This window comes from Xenopus tropicalis, chromosome 1 (assembly GCF_000004195.4).
Source record: "Xenopus tropicalis strain Nigerian chromosome 1, UCB_Xtro_10.0, whole genome shotgun sequence".
NCBI classification, from domain to species: Eukaryota; Metazoa; Chordata; class Amphibia; order Anura; family Pipidae; genus Xenopus; species Xenopus tropicalis.
Window position 1 is genome coordinate 155,364,367 of NC_030677.2, and position 25,898 is coordinate 155,390,264.

General features: G+C 38.7%; 2 protein-coding genes and 1 non-coding gene across 6 annotated transcripts; 2 read left to right on the forward strand and 1 right to left on the reverse strand.

The window, feature by feature from the left end:
• Positions 1 to 297: 297 nt before the first annotated feature.
• On the reverse strand, positions 298 to 12,259 carry trmt2a (tRNA methyltransferase 2 homolog A). 4 transcript variants are annotated; one of them, XM_031895705.1, is made up of 12 exons: positions 12,058 to 12,259; positions 9,027 to 9,653; positions 8,540 to 8,648; positions 6,682 to 6,863; positions 6,454 to 6,568; positions 5,446 to 5,561; positions 5,208 to 5,319; positions 4,958 to 5,080; positions 4,128 to 4,203; positions 3,418 to 3,534; positions 2,302 to 2,398; positions 298 to 1,412 (listed from the first exon to the last, which is right to left on the reverse strand). In XM_031895705.1, the coding sequence occupies exons 2-12, from the start codon at positions 9,638 to 9,640 to the stop codon at positions 1,232 to 1,234; spliced, it is 1,842 nt and encodes a 613-aa protein (XP_031751565.1). In that variant the 5' UTR covers positions 9,641 to 9,653; positions 12,058 to 12,259; the 3' UTR covers positions 298 to 1,231.
• Positions 11,356 to 19,352, forward strand: ranbp1 (RAN binding protein 1). Its single transcript, NM_203689.1, is given in 7 exon segments — positions 11,356 to 11,436; positions 11,558 to 11,820; positions 13,410 to 13,546; positions 13,984 to 14,141; positions 15,946 to 16,074; positions 17,019 to 17,084; positions 18,369 to 19,352. Coding segments are annotated over 6 exon segments (630 nt in total). The 5' UTR covers positions 11,356 to 11,436; positions 11,558 to 11,805; the 3' UTR covers positions 18,494 to 19,352.
• LOC116408512 lies at positions 17,142 to 17,273 on the forward strand. Its single transcript, XR_004221015.1, has one exon. It is a non-coding gene; the product is annotated as a small nucleolar RNA SNORA77 (small nucleolar RNA).
• Positions 19,353 to 25,898: the final 6,546 nt, after the last annotated feature.

The window sequence follows — 25,898 nt, forward strand, 5'->3', positions numbered from 1 at the left end:
TCTGTTTACCCTGTGGGCTGATCAGTCGAATACCTATGGCATTTTTTAACTAAAGTAAACTAACACTGAAGTAATGCTGTCCATATGCCTTCTCACTTGCAACCTAAGCTGAAGGAATTAAGACGAAGACGGAGAACTATTAAAAGGTAGGTTAAAAAAGCTTTGTTACAGTGGCAACAATAGACTTCCGGTTTTGGCATAAGTCAGAAGGCTAGGAGGAGATGTGGAGCGTCACATGTTGGATTGTGCAGAGCGAATATCGCCCTATTGCCTTATTTGAAAAGACCGGACACAAAGTTTTAGCAGGTATTTTTTAATAAAGCATTGAAAATAATAAACATTCTGCAGGATAGGACAATTATTGGAGCAGGGTGGACAATATATTTTACTTAAAAACATTTGTGCCGCAGTTCCTTTATATAAGAGCAGTGGCCAGCTCCATGTTGTAGCTCCGACCATTCCCAGCTACAGTCAGGTGAACCCAGTGGAGCCAATAAAATGGCAGCCTTTTGGGGGTTTTAACCTTGAAAGCAAGCTTTCAGGTAAAACTTAGTCCCTTTGTTAAATGTATATTGAAGCAGTAGAATTCTTAATGAATCAGATAGGACTGGCCATACCAGGGATGACTGACATAGTTGGCCAGCTTGAAGTATATTGCAATATATGGACAAACAATCCCTGTTGTGCTTAAAGGGGAGGGCATTTCTTGGTAGCTTAATGCACAGAATGTCTTATAGATATTGATAATGGGGGAGTGCAGAGTGTCTCTGTCAGAATCCATTTTAGCAACATCTGTGAGTTTTGAGACAGGCTCTTAACATGGTACCAAGTCCAGGAGGCACCATGAGCCAAGGAAGGTTACAAGAAAGAGGGGTACACAACAGTATATTTATAAAACCATTTACTTGCTGAAGAATCAAACCATTGTTAGCCCCCCCCCCCCCCAGTGAGCTATGCCTGTTATGCCTGTCAAGGAGCCAGGATGCTAGAAATACTTTGGCTAAATAAAGTATAAGATTCAGTCCTATTTTTCTATATATTTTATTTAAGTGGACACACTAAACACATGGAAATGCTGTTGGTTGGTCCAGTTTTACATTTAAATAAAGTGACTCAAGAGAGAACTCATTAGTTACAACACTGAAATGAATAACACCATGAATCTTTGCCCTCACTGCCGTACCTTCGGCAGCTTTACTTTCCATAACAACCTCAGTCTGGCCGAACTGTGTCACGGCACAAGTGACGGCTCGGTGCTTTTAGACGGATCAGTTACGATTTCTGCAGGTTCCGTTCTCTCAAACAGAATAACCAATTCAAAATGTGGAGTCTGCGGGAAAAGGTCTACAGCTAAGGCTTTGATTGGCCGAAATGGTCTCCCCTTGACACGATTGGAAGGAGCACGGCACAGGCTGCAACAAATATCAATTCACAAAATCAGTAATGTTTCCATTCTAAATTGTAGCTGCAATATAAAATGTACAATATAACTGTATAGCACTAATACTCTGGCTCTGTACTATTCAGTGAGAATAGGGTAGAGTATAGGTTGGGCGATAGGTGCCTATGGGGTAAACTGAGTGTGTGCCCACAGCAAAGAACTGCTGGAGTTTGTATAAAGAGAAATATAAGTGCAAAGCCTTTCTGTTCTTTGCACTCACCTGGTACTGACTTCTGAAATATTGTAGCAGAAATCCGTTTTCTCTGTGTATGTTAATTTGCTGGTTTCTGCTACACTTTCTCACGAGTCAGAACCACCAGTGCAGACAGCCAGACATTCATTAGCAATTACATTTACTAGGTATGCATCAAATCCATAATTTTTGGATTCAGAAGGATGTAAAATAATTTAAAAAACTGAACAAATAAATGTCACATAAAAGTTAGCTTTTAATATGTTGTAGAATAGTTGATTCTTAGCAACTTTTCAGTTGGTCTTCATGTTTTTTATTTATCATTTTTAAAATATTTGCTTTCTTCTGACTCTTTGCAGCTTTCAAATAGGGGTCACTGACCCCAGAAGCCAAAAAACTACTGCGCTGTGAGGCTACAATTTTATTGTTACTTTTTATTGCTTATCTTTCTATTCAGAAATGCTAAATACAAAGCTAAGTAATTCAAAAATCACAGAAAAAAACTGAAGACCAACTGCAAATTTTCTCAAAATATCAATCTCTACATCATACTAAAAGTTAATTTTAAAGTAAGCTACCTGGCTCGGCAGAATACCTCCTGTTATGCGTAGGGTTAACCAGCACAAACATAAAAACAAGGCAATGTTTTCTCAACAAAGTTACTTACTCAATAAAGTTGTTCATTGCTGCCTTGGGATTGCAGGAAACATATATCAGTTGCTTCAAATGCTCTGCTTTCCTAATTGCAATAATCACCTTGGAGTCTAGGGTAAAAGATGTACTTATTAGGCATAAAAACGAATCTGACAGTACAAAGATGAGAATCTTTGTGCAAGAGACTGCACTTTATTCCATGGGAAAGGTTTGCTGAAGAAATGTGGTATTATATTAGTACTAGGGATCCATCAGCTATACAGCACCCCTATAAAACTCAAAAAAATGGGTCGACAGCCAGATGCCAGGCACCAGATACATCCTTCCTGCATTTAGCATGGCACTGCCCCCAATACAGAATTTCTGGGAAGAGGTAACAAGATATGTAGCAAATAACCTGACTCTACCAAAGGTCTGTTTCCCAGAGACCTGTTTATTAGGCCTAGTGGAGGACTTAGCACCTCTGACCAAGGCTAGGGTAACTTTGTACTATGCCAACAAATTAGTAGTAATGAACTGGATGGGTAACAACAGCCCAACAGTTACTTGGGTTGACTTAATTAAGTCCTCCCCTCAAACTAACATATCTGGCCTGAGGATGCCCAGATAAATTTGATAGAGTCTCAGGATTTGATAGAGGATGCCCAGATAAATTTGATGGAGTCCATCGCTAGATATTAACCTGATCGAGCTTCCTGATCTGGACAATCGCTGGCTTTAACTTTGTACCTGGATAGGACAGTACTTCTACTATTGTATGTATGTAAGATACTGTGTAAGATGGCTGTACTGTGTATCTATTGGATGACTACTTATCTCTCCCTGAACTGTATATTGGAGACATCACACACTAATGATTCTTAAAGATTGTGAACCACGCTTTGTAGTATGTTTTTTTTTCTTTTTATTAAAAATAAAATAAAGGCTTTAAAAAAAAAAAAAAAAAAAATAGCTGCCACCACAAGCAATTACAGATGGTCTGGCTGCAGAGCCTTCACTGTATTGGCACATCTTTCCAGAATGCTTGTGGCATAGCTAAAATACAATTTTAGTTGTTTGCACACAGAGAAATTAAAAAATTGAAAGCAAAAGAAAATATAATCTTGTAGCCATGAAAAACAGTACTTACGGAGGCCGGCTCTTGGTGGATCAACAATGGCCAGTGGGCTTGGGAACGTGAAAGAGTAAATAAGGGTGGGAAAGATGTCCTCAGCTTTGCCACATCGGAACTCTACATTGTCCAAATCTGTGGGAATACAGGATTCAAATGACCATGGAAAGGTGATAAAATATTGAAAGGCATAATCTTGTGTCTTTTTAAATAATGATAAATATAAAGCATACACAGCAACAACTAGAGCACAGCCCCAGCCCCCCTGTAAAATGAGCATGTACAACCTTTCATAACTATGTGGGACTCGTATACAATGTTTTGGACCAAACGTTTTGCCAAGGTTGGCAAAGAGCTTTCTTACTTTAAGTTTCCATAAGTGCTTATAGGTGAGGATTGTGCATAACTAACAAATTATAGTCCAATAATAATAATAAATACGCTAACTATGTTGCAATTTGCAAATGCAGTGCTTTATAAGAAACAATTCTAGCTGCAGAGCTCTCTGGCAAAAAAAATCCTTATTATTCACTTTCTTGCCATCTGGGGAAAAGTTATTATAAAGTCTAAAAACAGTACTTACTAAATGGCTTCCACATGGAATGAAGTACATTTAAAGCCATTTTATTTATGGAAAGGTCATTTGCAAATGGCAGTTTGGCACTGATGAAGAATATGCAAGAAATGTTCTTGGTGTGCATATTTATATTTTCATGCAAAGTACTTACTATTTAGTTGAGCATTTGCCTTGGCATCTGCAATAGCCTCCTGACACAGTTCAATTCCAACAACTTTTTTGACTTTCTATCAAAGAATATAAAGGAAAGCTGTGAAAATCACCTAACTACAGCAAAAATATACATTGTATGTTATGGAAATAAACAAAACCATCAACAAGTCATCATTTATGAAAACCATAAATTACTTGTTGAATTTTTTTAATTACAATACGATAGTTGGAAAGTAGAGGATGCCATTAACTAATACTTGGCAGAATTGAATCAATGCAGTAACCAGCAGCAACCAAATAGTTATAAGCTTAGTGTATTCCACTCACAAAAGACACTTTAGTGCTAACTGCTATGGGTTACTGCACACAATTTTCATAATCAGGAGGCAGTTACACTTCTCAGCATTCCTGTCTGAAAGACCTTTTCTTTAGCAGCTGATCAAATCAGAATGTGAAATATGATAAATGTTTTTCCATGTACTATAATGTAGAATATAAAACTCCCTGACAAATCAAAGCCAATGACACCTCTAAATCAGTAGCAGCATTGAATTCTGGGTAAATAGGTGTGAAACAAAACCTTGCAGCACGTACATTTTTATGACAAGAATTGTTAAATAGAATCAGCAATGTTCCATGACTGGAGGATTCTGATCCCACACTCAATATTTTTGTAGTTCCCCTTTAAACTTATGGTAACGATTTCAGGGTTTATTCCAGCGATATTTTTTTACAGATTAAAACATGGCATCAAAACACGTTTCCTAAAAATCATTTAGTAAATGTAAGGCTGCTGTACTGTTTCACTCTCCATTGCTGGCAGCTCACCTTAGCCAAAGAAATGCCAATGGTTCCAGTCCCACAGCAAACATCCAAAACAGTGGTGTTCTGATCCAGCTGAGCCCAGTCTGCAATGGCTGAATACAGAACCTCAGCTGCAGGTGTATTAACCTGCAAAAAGTGATTCCTTTAAGTATAATATATACAGAAGTTATATGTCTGTCTCCCAAAGTCACAGCACCCTCAGCCATACACCTATCGAGTGTCAATAGGACCCAAAAAACAAACGTTCCAATACCTGGAAGAAGGCATGAGGTGAAATTCTGAAGGTTAGACCAAGTAGATCTTCATAGATATACTGGTCTCCAGCTATATGTTCCACAGGCAAATCCTCCAGGTGGGGAGACTTCCTGCACAAAACAAGTTTGAATAAGACAAAAAGGAGAAATATGGAGAAAATGAAGCATTTAGTATTTGTGATAAAAGACAGCCTAAAGCAATTTACCACACTAAAACTAACCTGTCGAAAAACTAACCTTTGACCCTCTTCAACAAAATAAAGGGAGGTGACACCACTTTCCTTCCCCGACCCTTCAGTGAAATACATTGATAGTGACGTTTTTAGCTCTGAGAGATCCTCCTTAGGCAGTTTCTGCAGTTAAAGCAGTGCAATGAATAACAAAAACATACAAGTGGGATATTCCATGCAAATGTTCAATCCTACTATACCAATGAGTCATTCTTTTATGGAACACAATGAGCGATTTCATAGACACGTATGTGCAAGTGGAGGTGTAGCAGCTCCATAGAGGCCTGGTAAGGTACCATCCATAAAGCATACACAACAAAACACCAGGAGCTGCACACACTATAGACTGAAGAGGACTTAACCCAGCAATAAGCCAAACAGACACACTCTGTGGCTAATAATAATAATGGGTTAAAGGAACAGTAACACCAAAAAATGAAAGAGCTTTAAAGTAATACAAATATAATGCACTGTTGCCCTGCACTGGTAAAACTGGTGTGTTTGCTACAGTAACACTACTATAATTTATATAATAAGCTGCTGTGTAGCCATGGGGGCAGCCATTCAAGCTGGAAAAAAGGAGAAAAGGCACAGGTTACATAGCAGATAACAGATAAGCTCTGTAGAATACAATAGTGTTTTATCTGTTATCTGCTATGTGCCTGTGCCTTTTCCCCTTTGAATGGCTGCCTCCATGGCTACATAGCAGCTTATTTATATAAATTATAGTAGACTTTCTGAAGTAAACACACAACTTTTACCAGTGCAGGGCAGCAGCACATTATATTTTAGTTACTTTTATACACTTTAATTTTTTGGTGTTACTGTTCCTTTAAGCACCCTTCAATCTATCTGAGAGCTGAAGATAAAGATAGCAGAAAGTCAATAAGAAAATTCTCAGAGATTGGAGTTTAATTGCTGATGAAAACTCCTTATGGCCCTGTGTTAATCAAAGCCTCATACGCGTAGCTTCTATTGCAATCAGTGTGCGAAACTATTGTGTACAGCGGCATACCTGGGGGTTAAAATACACTATTGCCATAACCTGCCCCTTTCTGCTGGTACGGACAGTAAGCTGCTTCCAGTGACCAGCATATGTTTCAGGGCTATAGACATCATATGGAGTGCTCCTGTGTGAGAACAGCAAACATATTTCAGTTCAGTTTCATTTTTTTGAAAAATTGTGGCAAGGCAGAAAGTGACACTTTATTTATCTCAAAAATTTCTAGACATCAAACTGTACCTTATGTATTCCTGGAAAGCTCTCACAACATTCTTGGTAACAGGGGGAATGTTTATTGTATCAAATGGCTCAACCACAGCGCATGTGCCTCCTTTATATTTGCTAAGCCTGCAGCCCACTGTTTTGTCTTCCTGGTTAACACCATATCCAATAAGGAATTCAGATTTGTTACGATACTCTGTCTGACACACAAAAAAAAACATTTGTTTTAACGGCCATGGCCTATTGCCCCAGAAGCCAGTGAGCATTTTAAATTGCAATTAGGACAGATGCAGAAAAACAAATAAAAAAAAAAACCATTAAAACCATCTGAAAATGTGATAAAACAATGGAATCTAAATTCAATTTAAAGGTGAACTTACCTTTACATATGGTAAAAAGGATGGTACCAACCATCCTCCCATTTGTTTTACACTGTTAGGTCCACTGCACAGTGCTTTCAGACTCCTCCCCATGTCTGGTGGCATCAGTTCCAGGCTCTCTGGCAGTGATTGCCAAGAAGTAGCATATGAAGCTACTTAAAGCTAATATTAGGTTACCTTCCATTCTAAACGCTTAGAGAGAGACCATTTTAAAAACACTGATGCCCCTGCACAAGCCACCTTCCCAACCACATCACCCAAACCCCAAAACTGTAATGCTTTCCTGTACCATCAAAAGAGAGGAACACAAATAAATAGAAGCAGTGTGTATAAACATAAGAGCCTTCACATCTAGTTTACATGGCAAGACTCATTGTCCTCATCTTGTTTTGGTTTATTAAAGGAGAACTAAAGCCTAACTAAAGAAGTAGGCTAGAAATGTTGTACATTTTTTTGGGCTTCTTTACCAGCCCAAGGCTCTTAAGTAATTAATACAGATAATTTCTACATTGCGCAGATCAGAAACCAGTGCAATTAGTATCAGCTTATATTACAGGCCAGCCCCATTTCCTGCTTGGTAATTTGCGATGACCCCTAAGTTTAGCTTCTCATCAGCTGCTCAGAGCACACAGCATGTGAGTGTCACAGACACTTTCCAATATGGTTACCCATGGTAACAAGTTTGAAGCCCTGTATTATTGCTGCTATTAAGATGCTGAAACTTTAGGCTGGTACAGTAAGTTCAGTATATAAAATATGGCATTTTTAGCTATATTTTTAGAATTTAGTTCTCCTTTAAATTGCTTTTAATGTTTATTTTGGCTTGTCACATTACTCCTTAGTAATATTACAGATAGATATTAGCAAATGTCAAGTCTTTACTTGCTTTTTCGCATTCACTGTTGTTAACCAGCACCAATTTAATTTAATATTTGCACCTGTCTGAGAAATGTCAGTTGTTCTAAAGGTAACTACATGCCGATATAATGCATATAAAGTCTAGCTGTCTCCATGCAGTCCAATAATTAGTGTATGAGGAAATTATTTGATATATTAAAACACAGCCCTATAAAAAAAAACAAAACAACTTTTAGACGAACACACCTTGAGCTATATGCTAGATAGCCATAAGCTAAGGTATAGGGCTATTGTTTCTGGTATACCATTATATATACACTTTTTGCAAAATGCCATAGAAGTATGTAGAAAGCAAGATCACTGAGATGTAGAGGGAGATTTATTTATCCACGAACGGACCAAAAGTGTCCGATTGCGTTTTTTCGTAATGATCAGTATTTTTGCGACTTTTTCGTATATATTTTCCGCGACTTTTTCGTTGCTGTCGCAAAAAAATCGGATTGGTTTTTCCGCCGTTTACTATCGCTCAATACGAAAAAGTCGCGCAAAATACGATAGTCGCAACGGCGACGAAAAAGCAGAATGGAGAAGAACATGGTTTTGCTTTGTGTGGGACTGAGCATATCATTAAGCAATACCTGTATTGGAGATGGTATGACACGTTCCAGGGGACAGCAGAGTCTATTGTACTTCTGTTTCTGCTCAAACAGCCAAGGGGCTAGTGGCTTGTTATTCACTCCTATTTCCCTGGAATCGAATAGAGGCACAAACTGCTTTTACTAAAACACCAGCACCAACAAAAAATAAATATAAATGCTTACAGAGTGCATATACATAAAGTTGATTTGCAGGAATAGTTCTTCTTCACTTACCTAAGCCTGACATCACTGCTGCAGCAGCTATGCGAAAAGTGTTATTATTGGTCATCAATGTGAAAATGTGTTTAGTGGTTTCTATGGTTACATGCTTAGGTATTATGGAGCACAAACCTTGCACTGTAGGTGCCCTGCTGTATGAATAGGTCAGTATAGGTTTATGTGTGTGCCAGGTTCACTTGAAAGAGTTGAACTTGATGGCCTTTTTTTAACCCAACTTAACTATGTAACAAAAATACTGATACATTACTTTGTTAACTGCTTCAATACTTTGCAACATTCTTCCTCCTTAATTTTCAGCTGTTCTTCATATGGAACTTGCCACAAAGGAGTCACTACATCCGAGATCGTTTTACTGAGGGGCTCCTCCTCTGCATCATTGTGTGCAGCCTGACGCTTGCTTTCTGGCTGTTCACCATCTCCTTCTTCCTGCTTTCTTTTTTGCATTATGGGGTCAGCCCTGGGCTTTGCAAGTCGAACACTAAGTGTACGGTTCTTCCACTTCACCCCATGTATGACTTTCATAGCTTTGTCACGCTCTTCTTCACTTTTAAAAGTCACAAATGCAAAAGTTTGTTTATTCATGAGTTTAATCTTATGAGGATTTAGCCCATACTTGCCAAGGAATTTTTTTAAGTCATTAAAGCATATGTATTTTGGCAAGTTTTGTATTTCTACTTTGAAAATCTCTGAAGTGAAGAGATCGTCTTTGATGTATCTATAAATCCCTGCTTTATTCTTGCTGTCTGGACAGGACTCAGCAGAAGATTTTGCCATTTCATTGCTTCCATCTTCCTCTGCTGGGGAACCTTCTTGACTTATTTCTTCAGAGATGCAGATGTTTTCATTCGCGCAGGTTTCCATCTTCAAATCAGAACTGAAAAAGTTAACATTTACTAGCTTGAGTGTATCATTTATGATAGCTATTATAAAGTAGTATATATCTTGTCTTACTAGGGTAAAGCCAAATGTATTAGTTCCTCTCAGGACATATCAAGAACCAACACCATTACACTACATCAAATGAGTCCTACTGGTGGGTGTCTAACTCACTTGCTCTTTCCATGTTATCAAAGCACTCTACCTCGCCCCTTTATGCCAACCCTGGGTACCAGAAGAGTATGGTGGCAATTTGTTGAGAAGAGCACCCCAAGGCTGGTGAATTTTTGGGAGAGGAGAAGCGGGAGCCCGGGGTCTGAAGTAAGCAATCAGAATCACTGTGGGGTGCCTAGCTTGACACCCCAGTGATTAAATCAGAATGCAGTTTATATTCCTGAGTTTTACAAAAAAATATAAATATTTTTAAAACTACAAAAAACAAAGGAAATGTAAACCTTTAATGCAACTTAATTTAATATTAATCAGAGTGCTCTTCTAAGCATGTTTGTAATTTTTAAGATATTAGCAAAATGTCACTGCTACATTAATAAAACAACACTGCCGCCTGCTGGTCAGTAATTCCTACAGCGATACAGTTGGGAGAATTTTTCTGATGCTGCTCTACCTATGATTAAGTGTGCCTGCGCATGAAACGTGTTAGGCTTTGTTCTCTTAAATCAGCCAATAAAATTGGATTTTAACTGACTCTGATGGATGGTCCTGGTTTACGAGTATAGCTGGTTTTTGTATGGCTACTTAGGAAAGATTCTACTGAGAAAAGTCATCTAAGGTTTCTCCTGTTTCCTAAGCAGATTAAGATCATGAAATGTTCCTTGTTTCTAAACCTTTCTCTCAACTGTATCACAGTCAGAAGAAGTGACCAGCAGGTGTTGTTTCAATTTCACTATATTAGCACTATAACATTTTCCTTTTCCCCTAATAGCTTGAACATTGGGCAAAAATTGTATATTGCTCAGATGTGCCCTCTGAGCAATCAAACATCCTATAAGTACAAGAATATAAATGTAATCAAAAAATATGCCTTAAAACCTGTCCAGTCCTAAATCATGTTTTTCATATGTGCCATTCACTAAAGGGACATAATCATGTTTATGATTTACTAATCATGTGCTCAAACATATTGATGGTTTTATGCAGAAGCCAACTGAATAACAGACTTGGGGAGAGCTGACTAGTGATACACTGCTTCAAGATTAAATAACACACACATATAAAAACGAATACGGTTTTCAATTGTAATAAAACAAACCCACAGAAAACATCTCATTAAGCCGTATGTGGGAAAGTTTTATAGGATAACATTTTCTTTACTTGAGGGGGAAAACAGCATGTAGGTGGAGATACCCATTGGAACATCATGTTTAACATCCCCCGACCGAGCACATAGACAAAGACTGTTGGAAGGAATACAGTTATTGCAAAACTGCATATTGTACATGCATATAAGAAAACACAACCACATTCCTATGGAATGGAAATGACGGAAGGCAGTAAAGGGCTTAGTTCAAAGCCATCATCCATTTTAGTACCACGACATCGTATTCTCAATGGAAATAAAAAGTTGTATATTACTACATCAGCATTTAGATCCCGGCTTTATCTATAGCAAGAACAGGAATACATATCGCGCAATAAGACTCTAGCACGCAGCACTTACACAGGAGCTGCCATGCTGGTGACGTAAACGGAAACTGGCATCCGCCATGCCGCAAACTCCCGGAAGTGCTTAGGTGGCTGCAGTCATTATTCTGTCATTCATTGTAAGTTTCGTTGTGCCCCGATACTGCAGTACTGAAATGGGTGACGCATAGTGAGACAAGAAACCAGCGAATAGCATTGTATCAGCAATGTAAGTGTTTTTTGTCTTTTTAATTTTACTAGGGTTCCGTAGAATTGAAGAGGTTAGCGGATGTGACGTTGGGGGAGGAGAAAATCACGAGACGCCATCTTGGAGGAGGGCGCGTAGTGTCGTGAAGTGGCGTATAGTGCAGAAGGCGCTTGAGGCACGCACGGCATTGTGCAGGAAGAGAGGGTGGGAGGAAAAAAAACAGCGCGAAACCTGCGGAACAGACAGCGGCATTGAAGAAACAGGAGACCCACCCGCGCAATCTGCCTCCATCCTCTGCCCGATGGCCGATACCAAGGTATGGCTAGTAATATCCACTTCCCCCTGACTCACCGCTTTTTCCAGGATGCTTTTGCGCTGGTTTGTAAACGGGACAGAGTGATTTGTGTTGGCGGGCCGGGTGGAGGGGTGCCTAGCGTGTAGTACTGCAAGACCTGGGCGGGGTAACGAAGCATAAGGTGTTGCGAACCGGCAAAGTTGAGTGAGTGAATGGAGTGTGCGAACAAAGCGAGGGTTGGGCCGGAGGAAAAGTTACCTGCAGTCTAACTGTACGGCATGTGTGATTTGTGCGGCTCTTTCCCGCAATGCTCCGCACCCCGGGGAGCCTCCCGGCAGCAGGGAATGGAGAGTCCTAGTGAGGCAGAGACTTGCCCATCCTATGGGGCAGCAGCCCGCAGTGCTCAGTACACGTGTAGCCGCTAGTGCATATAGTAATGCGCAGGCCTACAGCATCGGCACCCCTAATGTAGTACAGCTAAAGCCCCCCCCCCCCCCCGGGACTGTCATTGCACTAGTCTTCTCATTGCTACAGGGGCAGTTGCACATACCTGGGCATAGCGTATTCCCGCCCCCCCCCCATGGCACTGTAGGAAAGTGGCACTTCTATACTTTGGTGCCTTGGGCAGCTGAACTGTAATCTGTTGTTGTTACCTGTGCAGGTAGCCAAATAAAGTTCAAAATGATAGATATTAATGAATCAGAGTCAGTAAGTATGGGGTGCAGCCAGAGAAGACTGATGTCATGTCTTTATGTGGTCTCCCAATCATTCCCTACACCACATTTACATTTGGGGGGCCCATGTGAAGGTGGGGGCTATATGTGGCTTACTGCATTCTGGCCTAATTACAAATAGTTTGCTCTCTTGCAAAGGCTGCAAGTTTAGCCTCCCCAGAGAAGCTACATGACTCAGATTTCAATTAGTCGCCTTACAGTTTTTATATAACTAGATTTGAGTGCTGCCAGAATCTGACTAACAGAATGGTCCAGGCCCATAGCAGTCCTTTCACCTCTTAAGGTGGCCATACACGTGGCGATCCGACGATGTTTCGTACGACCATCGGTCGCACGAAACATCGTAAGATCCGCCACACACCATTCAGGGCTGAATCGGCAGGTAAGGAGGTAGAAACAATAGGATTTCTACCTCCTTCTGCCGATTCAGCTCTGAAGGGAGAATTTTGGTCAGGCGCCTTCTATGGCGCCCGATCAAAATTTTCAAACTTGTCCGATCGGCGAGTCGTCCGATATCAGCAGCTTCCTGCGATATCGGTCGACTCGCCGACATGCCATACACGCACCGATTATCGTACGAAACGAGGTTTCGTACGATAATATCGGTGCGTGTATGGCCACCTTTACACAGAATGTCTGAATAGGCAGTTCCTGAGACTTGGTGCAGCTTTCATAGGCAACATATTTCCTTGACATTAGGCCTTACTGTAGTTTAGGTTATCGCCAGTTTAATTTTTTCGATGTCATTGGCTTCCACTTTGAGTTGTTTTAAAAAGCTAGAAGCAGCCTTGTGTGGCTTCACTTGACTGCTAATCTACCAACAGCACTTTAGGGAATTGCTTGTAATTTGCTTTATAGTTATTTTGTTTTTCTTAGGATACGCAAGAAGAGCATGAAACCTCTGTTGAAAACACAGAAGATACAAATCATGACCCTCATTTTGAACCAATAGTTTCACTGCCAGAGCAAGAGATTAAGACACTTGAAGAAGATGAAGAAGAACTATTTAAAATGTAAGTGTATCTTTGCCTTTCTGTCTTATACAATATTCTGTAAGAGTTCTTGTTGGTTACAAGACATATGATCACTTGATAATTCAGCTGAGCAGCATGAAACAATTGTATTTCACATGAAACCATTAGTTTAGTTTTGCTGTAACGCTTTGTTTTAATTGACTCATTTAGAATTAGTAGTACATAAACTCCCCAATACTTAATGGGTGTCAGGGCAGCATATAGTTAAATTCTTAAAATATTATTTTCCTTTAATGAAACTTGATTCTTGCTATGTGACAGTACTTCTGTAGAGGTGGATGAATGAAACCTTTGAACCCATCATGCACTTAACATGAAAACACTGAATTTACTCTTGAGCTTACATTCCAGAACGCTTCTACAGTCTAGCTATATTTGCCACATGTTTTAGATGTAACGTGTAATTCCTTCCATAGGCGCGCAAAGTTGTTCCGATTTGCGTCAGAAAATGACCCACCAGAATGGAAAGAAAGGGGCACAGGCGATGTTAAACTGCTGAAACACAAGGAGAAGGGAACAATTCGTCTCTTAATGAGGAGAGACAAGACTCTTAAGATATGTGCAAATCATTACAGTAAGTAAATGGGAGTTTCATAAGTTATTGGCTAGTTCTTTGATTAAAAAAAACAAGAACAGATGTAAATCAGTTCAAGATTCATGGCAACTAGATTGAAATGTCTTTAAAGTTAAAATACACAAAAGCCAAAGGAAATGATTCTTGGTGATGCTATATGACTCAGACCAAGACGGTTGCCCATTGCTTTTACTTCTGGCTTCATGTGAGGTGCATATGTTTGAGTAGCTATTGAATGCATGAATTGAGATTAATGCAAGGCATAAACTGCAACCCGAGAAAGTAACTGCATTATGGAAACTAGCAAAAACAAAACAAAGGTAAAAAAATACATTCCTTTTTTATTAATGTCGTTAGCCAAACAGTTTGAGACAGGTGGTTAGTAGATTAATTAAAATATTAATATTAAGGCTCCAGCACAGTTGGATATTTGCTTTTGAACTAGCTCACTTTTAGACTAAGGTGGTTTTATATCTTCCTTTTTTAGACATGTCAAATACCTTCCCTTTAAATAAACCTTAGGTATGATGTAGACAGCGATATCCTGCATAAACTTGCAGTTTATCTTTGTTTTGATGTGGACAGGCTCCTCTCTATGAATGTGAACTTACACAGTTTGTGGTATCTTGACTCTTAACAAGTTGGAGTAAAAAAAAATTAGTTAAACACTGGTAACAGGAATTGCTGATGGAAAAGATTGAATTCTTAAATGTATTTTGGGTTCAGGTCTCCAATAGCAGTCCAGCATTTCGCCATACTTCTCTTGGCATATAATAAGCTTAAGGTGTATTAAATTATATTGCCCACCTTTGCTATAGATTTATGATATTGTAAAGATAAAGAACAAATTTACATAAAGGGTTGATGTTCAATGGAATGTCATATGCCAGAAATTCAGCTCTGCGCACATTCTTACTGGACTGAAAACATCTGCTGGTGGTCTGTCTCCTGCTCTTCCCATCCACAAATAAGAGTAGTAGTGCAGGTGTGCCTTTCTTCTATTCTCACTGGTGGCTAGGAACAAAAGATAGAAGGCTGGTGTCTAAGTTAAGTTGAAATGTGTGCGAGTGGAAGCCAGGGAAGGAAATTAAATTTCAGCACTTTGTGTATGAAAACAGTAGAGAATTTTAAATAAGTTTATACTGTAAAACAGATCCCTAAGGCATATGAATGGCACTAACCGATCATAATTTTTTGCCTTTAGATCCTTTTAAAGGCACAAGATTGTAGTCATGAGTGCTTTTTCATGTAAGTGAGATAGGGTTTTAGGTGAGCGCATCAAAGTACAATGTACATTTTACAACTTGAGTGACAGATTAAGCAACTATAATAAATATATTTTATAAAGATATAATTTGCATGATTATGGCTTTTGTATGTGTGGTTGTCTGACAGCATCGGACACGGACACTATTAGCCTGCTGCTTACTGAGCTTTGTGGCTTAAATACTATTTTATAAAGATTTAAAGTTCTATTGAACGAATCTGTAGGTCTTCAGCCACATTGATATCTGCTGGTGTAGCGCATAGAAGGTATGGTACTTAACTCCTTGGTACTCTGTGTACAAATACCAGTGCTGGATATGGGGCTCTACATGTAAGATTGAAGTGTCATTCGTTGGCTTGTGCAGTCAAAAAGGCCTGTCCACTGATACACTGAATATGAGGCACATGTTGTCTACACATGCTTTGTCAGGGTCGCTTGCACCTAGACAATTATATTTATCCTTGTTACCAGCATGTGGCAGAGATTAGTTGACTTGTGCTCATAACACATTTACATTTCCTCTCTCTCTTTTTGTAGTTACCCCTGCAATGGAACTGAAGCCTAATGCTGGAAGTGACAGAGCATGGGTTTGGAACACATACGCTGATTTTGCAGATGAAGCACCAAAGCCTGAACTACTGGCTATTCGATTTTTAAATGCAGAAAGTAAGACCAGAACATATTTTGTCATCCATGTTAGTGATTTGTAATGCCTATGGATTATTATAAACACATAAGGCATAAAATTAAAGGAACGGTAACACTAAAAAATAAAAATGTTTTAAAATAATTAAAATATAATGTACTGTTGCCCTGCACTGGTAAAAGTTGTGTGTTTGCTTCAGAAAGACTACTGTAGTTAATAGAAATAGCTGTTGTGTAGCCATGGGGGCAGCCATTTAAATTGAAAAAAGAAGAAAAGGCACAGGTTACATAAGAAGATAACAGATAACTGTGTAGAATACAATGGGAATCTGCTACTTATCTGTTATCTGCTTAGTAACCTGTGCCTTTTCTCCTTTTTTCAATTTAAATGGCTGCCCCCATGGCTACACAGCAGGGTATTTGTATAAACTATAGTAGTGTTTATAAAGCAAACACACAACTTTTACCAGTGCAGGGCAACAGTGCATAATATATTCTTTTTATACACTTTCATTTTTTGGTGTTACTGTTCCTTTAAGCTCAGCCTTCAGAAAAATTTAATGAGGACAATGTAGGCTCATTCGATGTTCCCAAGATGCCTGGAATCTATATAGTCTCTATTAGTCAACCTCTAGCATCTGTGATGAGGGACAGATCCTAATGACTTCAAATATGTCCAAGTAATCTTATTTTTTTTTTTTTTTGTACATGCAAAAGAATGCTGCTGCAAACTAAATAACAATAGGTCTGAGCACACCCAGTTCAGATTCTGCAAAACTGAATTTGTTAGTGGTTCATATTGATATCTTGAATCTCCGTAACATGAGAGATTTCTTTGTTCCTGAAAACTTTTATTTTGTAGACCTCACAGGGTTAATATCTGAAATCAGATTTTCTGATCTGTAATACCCATTGTTATCTTCCAATCACTCCATCTCACATTGGCATTTGCTTCTTTTAATTAGATGCACAGAAGTTCAAGGCAAAATTTGAAGAATGCAGAAATGAAGTGAAGGGAGATAAAGGAAAAGGTAAGATAAATCATAGATTGTCAGTGTAAGTATTGCAGACTCACACTGTACCTAACTGCAGACTCACTCTGTACCTAACTGCAGCCTCCAGTTTTGGTGCTTTTTAAGTCTGCAAAATAAACTGCAAGATCAACATCAAAGCTTTCTTAGTTTTTAAGAAATGCTACTTGTAGATCATGGGATAGTTATCTGAACCAATATGCTGTGATTACTCTTAGGCCTTGTTTTTTTTGTTCAGGAATTTTACTAATACAGCTAAAGCTTTTTTAAAAGAAAAGGTAATTATAATTGTTCAAGACCTAAAGTGTACTGTTGTGCTGATAACATTACTTAACCATGCAATATATAAGACTGATGAGCTCAGCCCACTGTAGGTGATTCTAGGTAGGTCTGAGCTGCTTGTACTGAAAAGACCCTTCCCTACCTTGTATGAGGGTCGATATATTCCAGCAAAAATATCGAACAACACTGATCTTTGAAAAAACATAATTTATTTAGCCCATATTCTAATATTCAGACAACATTTTGAGCCCCGCTGGGCCCAATATGAAACCTATTGTTAACTGAGTAAAGACTGTCTTGGCAGTGGGAGTAGTTGAAGTGAAACTCCCCTTCCTCTGTAATACTTTTTCTGAAACACATTACCATTTGCAGAAGAAATACACATCTTGGGTGTTTAATACTGATCAAGTTGGTGACGTTAAAATAATCCTTACCCTTTGCCAGTCTAATTATTTTACAGTGAATTAGATAATTGAATGGTTTCAGGGTCTTGTAAGGCAGTGACTACATGTTTGGTTGCAAAAATGTGAATTCAAGAGGTAAACAATGCAGAACCAGTGTCATGATTGCTTGAATATAGCCTTATATATGCTGCTATTTAACCAAACTAGCAAAGAGTGTCTTGTTAAGTATCTTCATTGCAAACTACTTGAACATGGCTTTTTTGCCTTTCTAAGCTTACCAAAGGCTGCGTGCACACACTAAATTTCTACTTATTAACACATATTAAATCATGATAAAATATCTCATGAATGTTTACAAATGTTTGGTGCATCATTCTATACATACAACCTGTAACACAATAACATTGTGCACCCGCATCATACAAAAAATAGTCTTCTAAGTTGTAGCACTAACCGCAACTAAACTGAGGAGTCTGGGGGATATGTGGAATGAATGATTTTCTCCACAATTTTGAAAGGGGATGCTGTGTATTAAGGGTAACTGTATATGAAATTGTCAGTGTTTGTTGAAACCAGTTTTTTTTTTTTTTTTTATCAGATACAACCAAAAATGATAGTGCCGACAAAGTGGCAGAAAAACTAGAAGAGCTGTCTGTAAAGGAGGCAAAAGTGCAGGACAAGCAAGAAGATGCCAAGCAGGATAAAGCAGAGGAAAAGCAATAAATCATCCAGAGCCTTGTACCTTTTATTTTTACAAGGGACTTTATAACAAAGTAAAAAGAACTGAGTTTAAACATTCAGGTTGTTTTTCTAAGCTTTTGCCCTTAAGAAGAAAAAAATCCATTCCCCGGTCATGAAAATGTACTGTTCACTTTCTTTTTCCATAGTGGAAACACTTATTTATAGTCATCCATACTATTGAATAAAGCCAGTTTGAAAAAAAAAAAGTTCAAAGAATGGGACTTTAATCTCCAATTGTTATGTATAAATGAAATGTTTCAGCAGTGGCAGTCTTGGGGCTGAAAACAAGGATATGTAATCTCAATCAACACTGCATAACTTCAGGAAGGTTTGATTGGATGAATGGTGTGTTTTTTTTTGCCCTTGGTAGTATGACTTTAACTGAAGAATAAATTTCAGCTGATGACTGATACATTTTGTTTTCCATGAATGCCAGCAGAAATTAATGATTTATAGGGCCCCAGCCTTAATCTGATTTACTCTCATACATCCTTTCCACAAAATGTTGTGAAGCATCGGTTAGCATTGGATTACCAAAGACTAGGTTGTCTTGTGCCACATGTTCTTTCTCTACACTTGGGGGGAAAAGATGCATGTGTTAGCTTAGCTTACAGATCTCTTCCACTAACCCTTCTACTGTACTGTATTGCTTACATTTAAATTACCATTACATATAGAATGCAATGCCTGCAGGATTTGCTGTGCTGAGTCTTAAATCTAAATGACACAAGTTGTTTTCTTTTGGAGAAATGTGTAAGTAGTCTGTTACAGAGCACCCCTGTATGGGTATGGGCATACAGGATTTGTAAAGAATTGTATTAATAAAGGGGCTGACTAGTCAGTTTTGTGCCTTTTACTTTTCACGCACCATTTTTTAAAAGACATTAAAGTGCTGCTAAAAGACACATTTGCATCCATTGATAAAAATCTGCACTCCAAAGTATGTCAATATTTAAAAAAAAAAAAACCATCTTGCATTGCCAGTGTATGTGCTACTTTATATTTGTATTCTGCCATTGCTTAGAAATCTGTTCCAGCTCATGCTTTGCTGTCTGCATTCTAATTAAATAGCAATCTTACAATTTCCTTATGGTTTACAACATTTTTATAATTGGCACTATCCTAGTTCAGAAAGGTAAAAGCACAAGAGTAGGATTATTTAACTGCAGATTTTATGGTCGCTGTTCAAATGTTCATAAGTTGCAGCCTTAGGTTCCCGTGGCACTGTATTTCAGTAATGACAGGCCTGTATAAATGTCGTCATACTTTACAAGTAAGGTAGTGGTGTGTGTTCTACACTTCAATGTGGAATTTAAACACCTTGGTTTGCTAGGGTTAGTGGGGCACTGACTGCAAGTTAAAGCTTTATAATTTATAAATCCAAAGCAATTAAATGATCTTAGAATACCTTTACATCACACTCAAAGCAATGCTGTATTCAAGCTGTACACTTGTGAGCGCATATTGAAGTGCATAGGAATTTTTTTTTTTCTGCATACACTTCTTGCCTTGGCCAGCCCACTGTTCTTAAAGATTTACACACTGCAAGTTAAATCATGTTTGTGCATATGGTGTACAAGAAATGAGAGGGAATGTTGGTGCTAACTTTAAAGAAGACACAGCCTATAAAAAGTAATAATGTGCCAGTGAATTATACTCCTAGATATAGAAGGATTGTGCTTTAAAAAAAGTTGTTTCGGACCGATTTATTGAGTAATTCCACCAAAACTCTACTAGTCCCGCCCACCTGTTCCACTTCCTGCTGGGTGAAATCTCTGAATGTGCAGGGGAGCCAGTGGCTCTCAGTACATGGCACTGTAGGATAGGAACCAATCAGCAGCTAGGCTGACCTGAAGGGAACTGGCTCTCCCCCTCCGACTGTGCTACTGGCTGGGACCGTTAGGACACGCCCACCCCTCATTTCAAACGCAGACCGAGAACCTATAGGGAGCTCCAATAAAGGGGCCATTTTTGCAGATAGTATTAATTTTGAGCACAAATTAGGGTTTTTCCCATTTTTCCAATATGTCTCCTTTAAATGTTAAAAAAAGAAAAAAAACTTGCAGATTGTGTGCAGGAATTAAAGCTTTAATTAGGGTACTGCTTTTGGCAAACATTTAATGGTTTATGTACAGCAGCAATAGCTCTAGTAATCAGATACAAGTATCCTACAATGCTTTGGGCCTCACTTTACTACCGTCTCTTAAGTGCAGCAGGTTGGGCTTATCGGATGTATACCTGATGTACACCCTGTCTTGGAGCACTGTATGCAGAAGTCACATGACCGGCCAAACTATTATACAATTTTTTTCCCCCTCGGAATATTATAGTGCATAAACCTGCAAAATCTGAACTGTATGTCACCTAGACATAAAAAGCTGTACAATTAAGTCATTTCCAAATGAAACCTTAAACTTAAATTATTTAATAAAACATCCATTCCTGTTATAAATGCATATGAAAATGTCCGCTGTCAATCACCTATTGCCTGCCCCGCCTCAGGCACAGCAATTACTTTCAGTTTAATTTTTGCACTTCCTAGATGTAATCTCTCTCCTCACATTCCTACTGTCTATACTTTTGTAGCCTGAGCGTGGGAACATATGTCAGGTCCCCCCGGGGCATACACATCATTTTGCAATGTTGCAAACGTTGCCATAGCAGCTTCCACAAAATGGCTGCTACCTGCTTGCTGTGAAAACAATATTTAAATTATTTATTGTAGGTAATGTTTATTTTGCCAACTAGAAAAATAAAATAAGATTCTGAATTATTTATTAGGGTGACAGGTCCCCTTTAAACTGTTTCCTATTGAAGTCCTGCTTTCCATAGTGAAAAGCTACATAAGTCCAAAGACTTAAGGAAAAAATAATAATGGTCAGTATTTTAATTTTTATGTGCACAAGGGCCTCGCATGCCTAGAGCTGAATTGGATGGGCAGTCCAAATGGCAAATGTGTTTGTACAGCCCCATGTGGAAGAATAAGGGTGCGTTTCTTCCTGCATTCCCTGTGGTGGAGCACAGGAAAAAACAATTGTCAGTACGAGTCAGTAAGAGCTCTGGCTGGAAAATTTTGTAAGAATACTATTGTTTAAGTACAATAACGTCATAATTTTGAATACAAATTTTTTTTTTCACATGTAAACTTTGTATTTGTTGATTGAGCACCTACATGATATATTTCTTGTCAATAAGTGCCCTATTTTATATGAGATGTTATGGTATGTTTCCCACATACATTCACACTGATTTGGAATTGGTCCTGTTGGAATTTCTTGAATATTACCAAAAATGTTAAATATTCTTTTAGTTATACCTGTTTCAATGTGTTATTAATAAATTCAAAAAACTATTGCATCTTGGGATTAGACTGTCCTTAGTTTCAGGTGCAGTCAACCCAATCTTCCCCCATCTCTGTTCCCCCCTTCTCTGTAATACCCCATATGGAGGGGGTGAAAGCCTGTAAGCCTACCGGAAATAGACAATAGTAAATGAAATAAAATACATTGCACATTCTGAAGCTTCCATCAGTTTTATAAGAAAACTGGGATCTGGACTACCATATAGAACACATGCATTTCATACAAAAACTTGTGGTTCATGTCAACTCCAACACTTTCATCTTCCCCGATTCAAAAAAGGTGTCTATTATGACCATAAGAAGTGAACCAGGGAAAGGGAGATTGGGATTAGATTTTTTGGCAGTTGGGAAATCACCTGCCTGTGTAAAAGGGGCCTGGAATGGCAATCTGTGTATTCTGGAAAATGCTGTATAGCCGTATTTTAATAAAGGACTGTGGGGGCCTGTTTGAGCCTCAGTGGACTAGAAATACCAGAGTGTATTTAAATCTCAGTCTGTGCATAAGTGTATAAACAGCATCACTCTGACTATAAGCAATCAAATTTATTTTAAGAATTATGTTTGAAAAGACAATTTTGTCGACCATAAATTGCTCCCCCTAGTGACCATATGGCATGGCGATTTATCACTCATAAAGCTGATCCTTTGATTGAATTCTTCACACTGCTCAGACTTCCTTAAAGCCACATTGACTGCAATAATCAGAAGCCAAATTGAAATGAATGATTATGCCATGTGCCTAAAGGGTTGAAGTGGCAGCATTCATTTTATAGGTTCCGTCCCTCTTATGGTCCTCCAGACACACTGGGCACATTAATGGAATCTATGTTTTATGTGACTGGGTCAGATGTAGAGTGAGTTAAGGTGGCCATACACTGACAGATTTCAGCTGCCGATTCTGGTCCTTCAGACACATTGGGCACATTAATGGAATCTATGTTTTATGTGACTGGGTCAGATGTAGAGTGAGTTGAGGTGGCCATACACTGGCAGATTTCAGCTGCTGATTCTGGTCCTTCAGACAGATTGGGCACATTAATGGAATCTATGTTTTATGTGACTGGGTCAGATGTAGAGTGAGTTAAGGTGGCCATTCTGGTCCTTCAGACCATTTCGACAGCTTACCTGCCCATGTATTGGCACCCCAATGGCTTACCAGACCAATATCTGACTTAAAGTTTGCCAAATGTCAATTGGGAAGGTTTGATTTTCTCTCGGATCTGGGGCCGCATCGGCTCATTGATGCGGTCCAATGGCGCCTGTGCCCATCGCTGTAATTCAATCATTTGGCCCTAGGGCCCGACATTGCCCACCTCTAGTGACCTTACCATACGTTTGCCAACCTTACCAAACGAGCAAATCTTCCCGTGTATGTCCACTTTCATCCTCAAAACCTGGATAGGGTCAAGGGGAAACCAGGCTCTGCACTGACTTGTAACTTATAACATGTATTCTATCACTTTTATTTAGACTTTTGTATTGTCATCTTGTCTTTGTACCCAAGAGCATATGAGGGATGTAGTGTATATTTGGTTTTAGTGCTTATAGTGAAAATCTCTATTTGGCAGTAAGTCGATGAACGATAATTCATTGTATGGTATGTTGAGATGTTGTGAATTTATGTGTCTGATTTAACAAACTAATAGGGCATATATTGAAACTGACAGTAAGTTTTTGCATATTTATAGTAAAAATGCTTTTTTGGTGCTGCTTTCAGGAATATCCATAAAACTATATTTTTGGTATTAAAAGGGTTAAAACCTTTTTAAAAAGGCAACAACGCAAGAGGGGAAAATACAGTATCTATTTCATGTTTAATTAGACAAAGGGAAAAACAAGGAGATTTGTGGCCTTCTGTTATGACTGCCCGTTCAAACCAAAGCAATTCATCTAATCTGTTAAAGCAGCTCTGAGTAGTTTGCTAGAATGTAAAGGTGCTTTCCCACAATTCTGCAGAATTTGCGGGCACAGAACAGTTAATTATACAAATCTATAAGGGTCTGAAACACATTCAATCCCAACACTTTTTTAATGATAAATATATTTTACATTAAGCTTATGGAAGTCTGGCAATTGCCAAAGCCACCTTAAAGAAAATGGCTGCTTGCTATCTTAGAGGGATTTCCTGTCTTAAACTGCTTGCAAATCATAGCGCAGTAATTGTCTCATCTCGCTCTCTCAAACACACTGAGCTGGATTTACGTATGAGAGAGACTAATGTGCTTATTTAGAAATACACAGATAATTTACCAGTGCCTTTATTCTTCAATAAAACTACTGGAGTCCATTTCTCAGCTGTTTTATTTCACTACATGACATTTGGTTGGACAGAAATTACATGGTTGCTACAAATGTTAGAATAGGTGCAGCACATAACAACATTAACCCACAACTGTATTGTTTAATGCTAGAATCAGAATATTTTAAGACAATACACTGAATTCACAATACGTTGTTGACATTGGTCTTTACCAGTAATTGTCAAGATGGCCATATGTGCACGGCTATATTTGCACAGACTGACAGATTTCTGCATTACTGCCTGACCATCTGTGCAAGTATGACCCTCTCTGCATGTAGTTTCAGCAGACTATTAACCCACACTCAATCTGTGCAAAGAGAAAAATCTGATTTGCCAATGACTCCTGTCATCTGGGAAATGCAAAGCCAAAAATAAAGGCACAAAATGACCAGCAGTAAACAAAACGCTCACCGAGTAGAAGTGGTGCTCCAGGTGCACCAGCCCTAGACCCTCAGCATAGGGTGCTTAAAGCAAAAAAGCAACAGCCACCATGGGCATATAGGCACTCAGGATTCTCCACAGAGGTTTACAGATTTTTTCGTTTAAGTAAAAAAGACTTTATTCAAAGTTACATTAAAACATCTGCAAAGGCCCTATGCATTTCATGCCCTATGCATTTCATGCCCTAAGTGCACTTAGTCATGTGCTAAAAAGTAATTCAGTTTATTGGGGGGTCAGTGGAGTTTGCCCTAAGTTTAACCCCTTCCCACCTACCTGCCCCTGCACAGGCTGTCATTGCTTGATATGAAATTTATGTACATTTTTTGCATACATTATGTAAACTGCGCAAGTTTAGGAGCCCAATAATATTGCTGTGGCATCCAATAACTAGTCATTATCCTGCTGGAAAATTCATCTAGTAAAAACGGCAATATAAATAGCAGTTTAAAATGATCAGTTAATGTGATAATAAGTCAGGCAGTTCATTAGAGCAGTGGAGTTTAACTTAATTAAAGGAACACTAACACCAAAAAATGAAAGTGTATAAAAGTAACTAAAATGTAATGTGCTGTTGCTCTGCACTGGTAAAAGTTGTGTGTTTACTTCAGAAAGTCTACTATAATTTATATAAATAAGCTGCTATGTAGCCATGGAGGCAGCCATTTAAAGGAGAAAAGGCACAGGCACAAAGCAGATAACAGATAAAACACTATTGTATTCTACAGAACTTATCTGTTATCTGCTATGTAACCTGTGCTTTTTCTGCTTTTTTCCAGCTTGAATGGCTGCCCCCGTGGCTACACAGCAGCTTATTATTTAATTATAGTAGTGTTACTGTAGCAAACACACCAGTTTTACCAGTGCAGGGCAACAGTGCATTATATTTTTATTACTTTAAAGCTCTTTCATTTTTTTAGTGTTACTGTTCCTTTAAGCTTTTTAATTCAATGCTGGTCAGTGACGTTTGCCCCCCTGCCTGCCCCTGTCAAGCTTTTCTGCATTGTCTTTTGCTTGACAAGCAAATTTTGCGTAAGTTATGTAAATTGCATAAGTTTTGTAACTTTATATGTAATTTAAGCAATTTGTGTACCTTTCATGATGCGACTGGCCCCCCTCACCGAAAAAGATTTCAGGGGCCCAGCACAACCAGAGCTATCGACCTGACAGCTACGCTAGCCGGGAGGACAGCTGACACCGTTGCAGAATATTTTCCCCTAAATTCACTGCAGGACTTCGCGAGAATTCAGAAAAATTGGTAGAATGCAGCTGGGGGACAGGAGAAC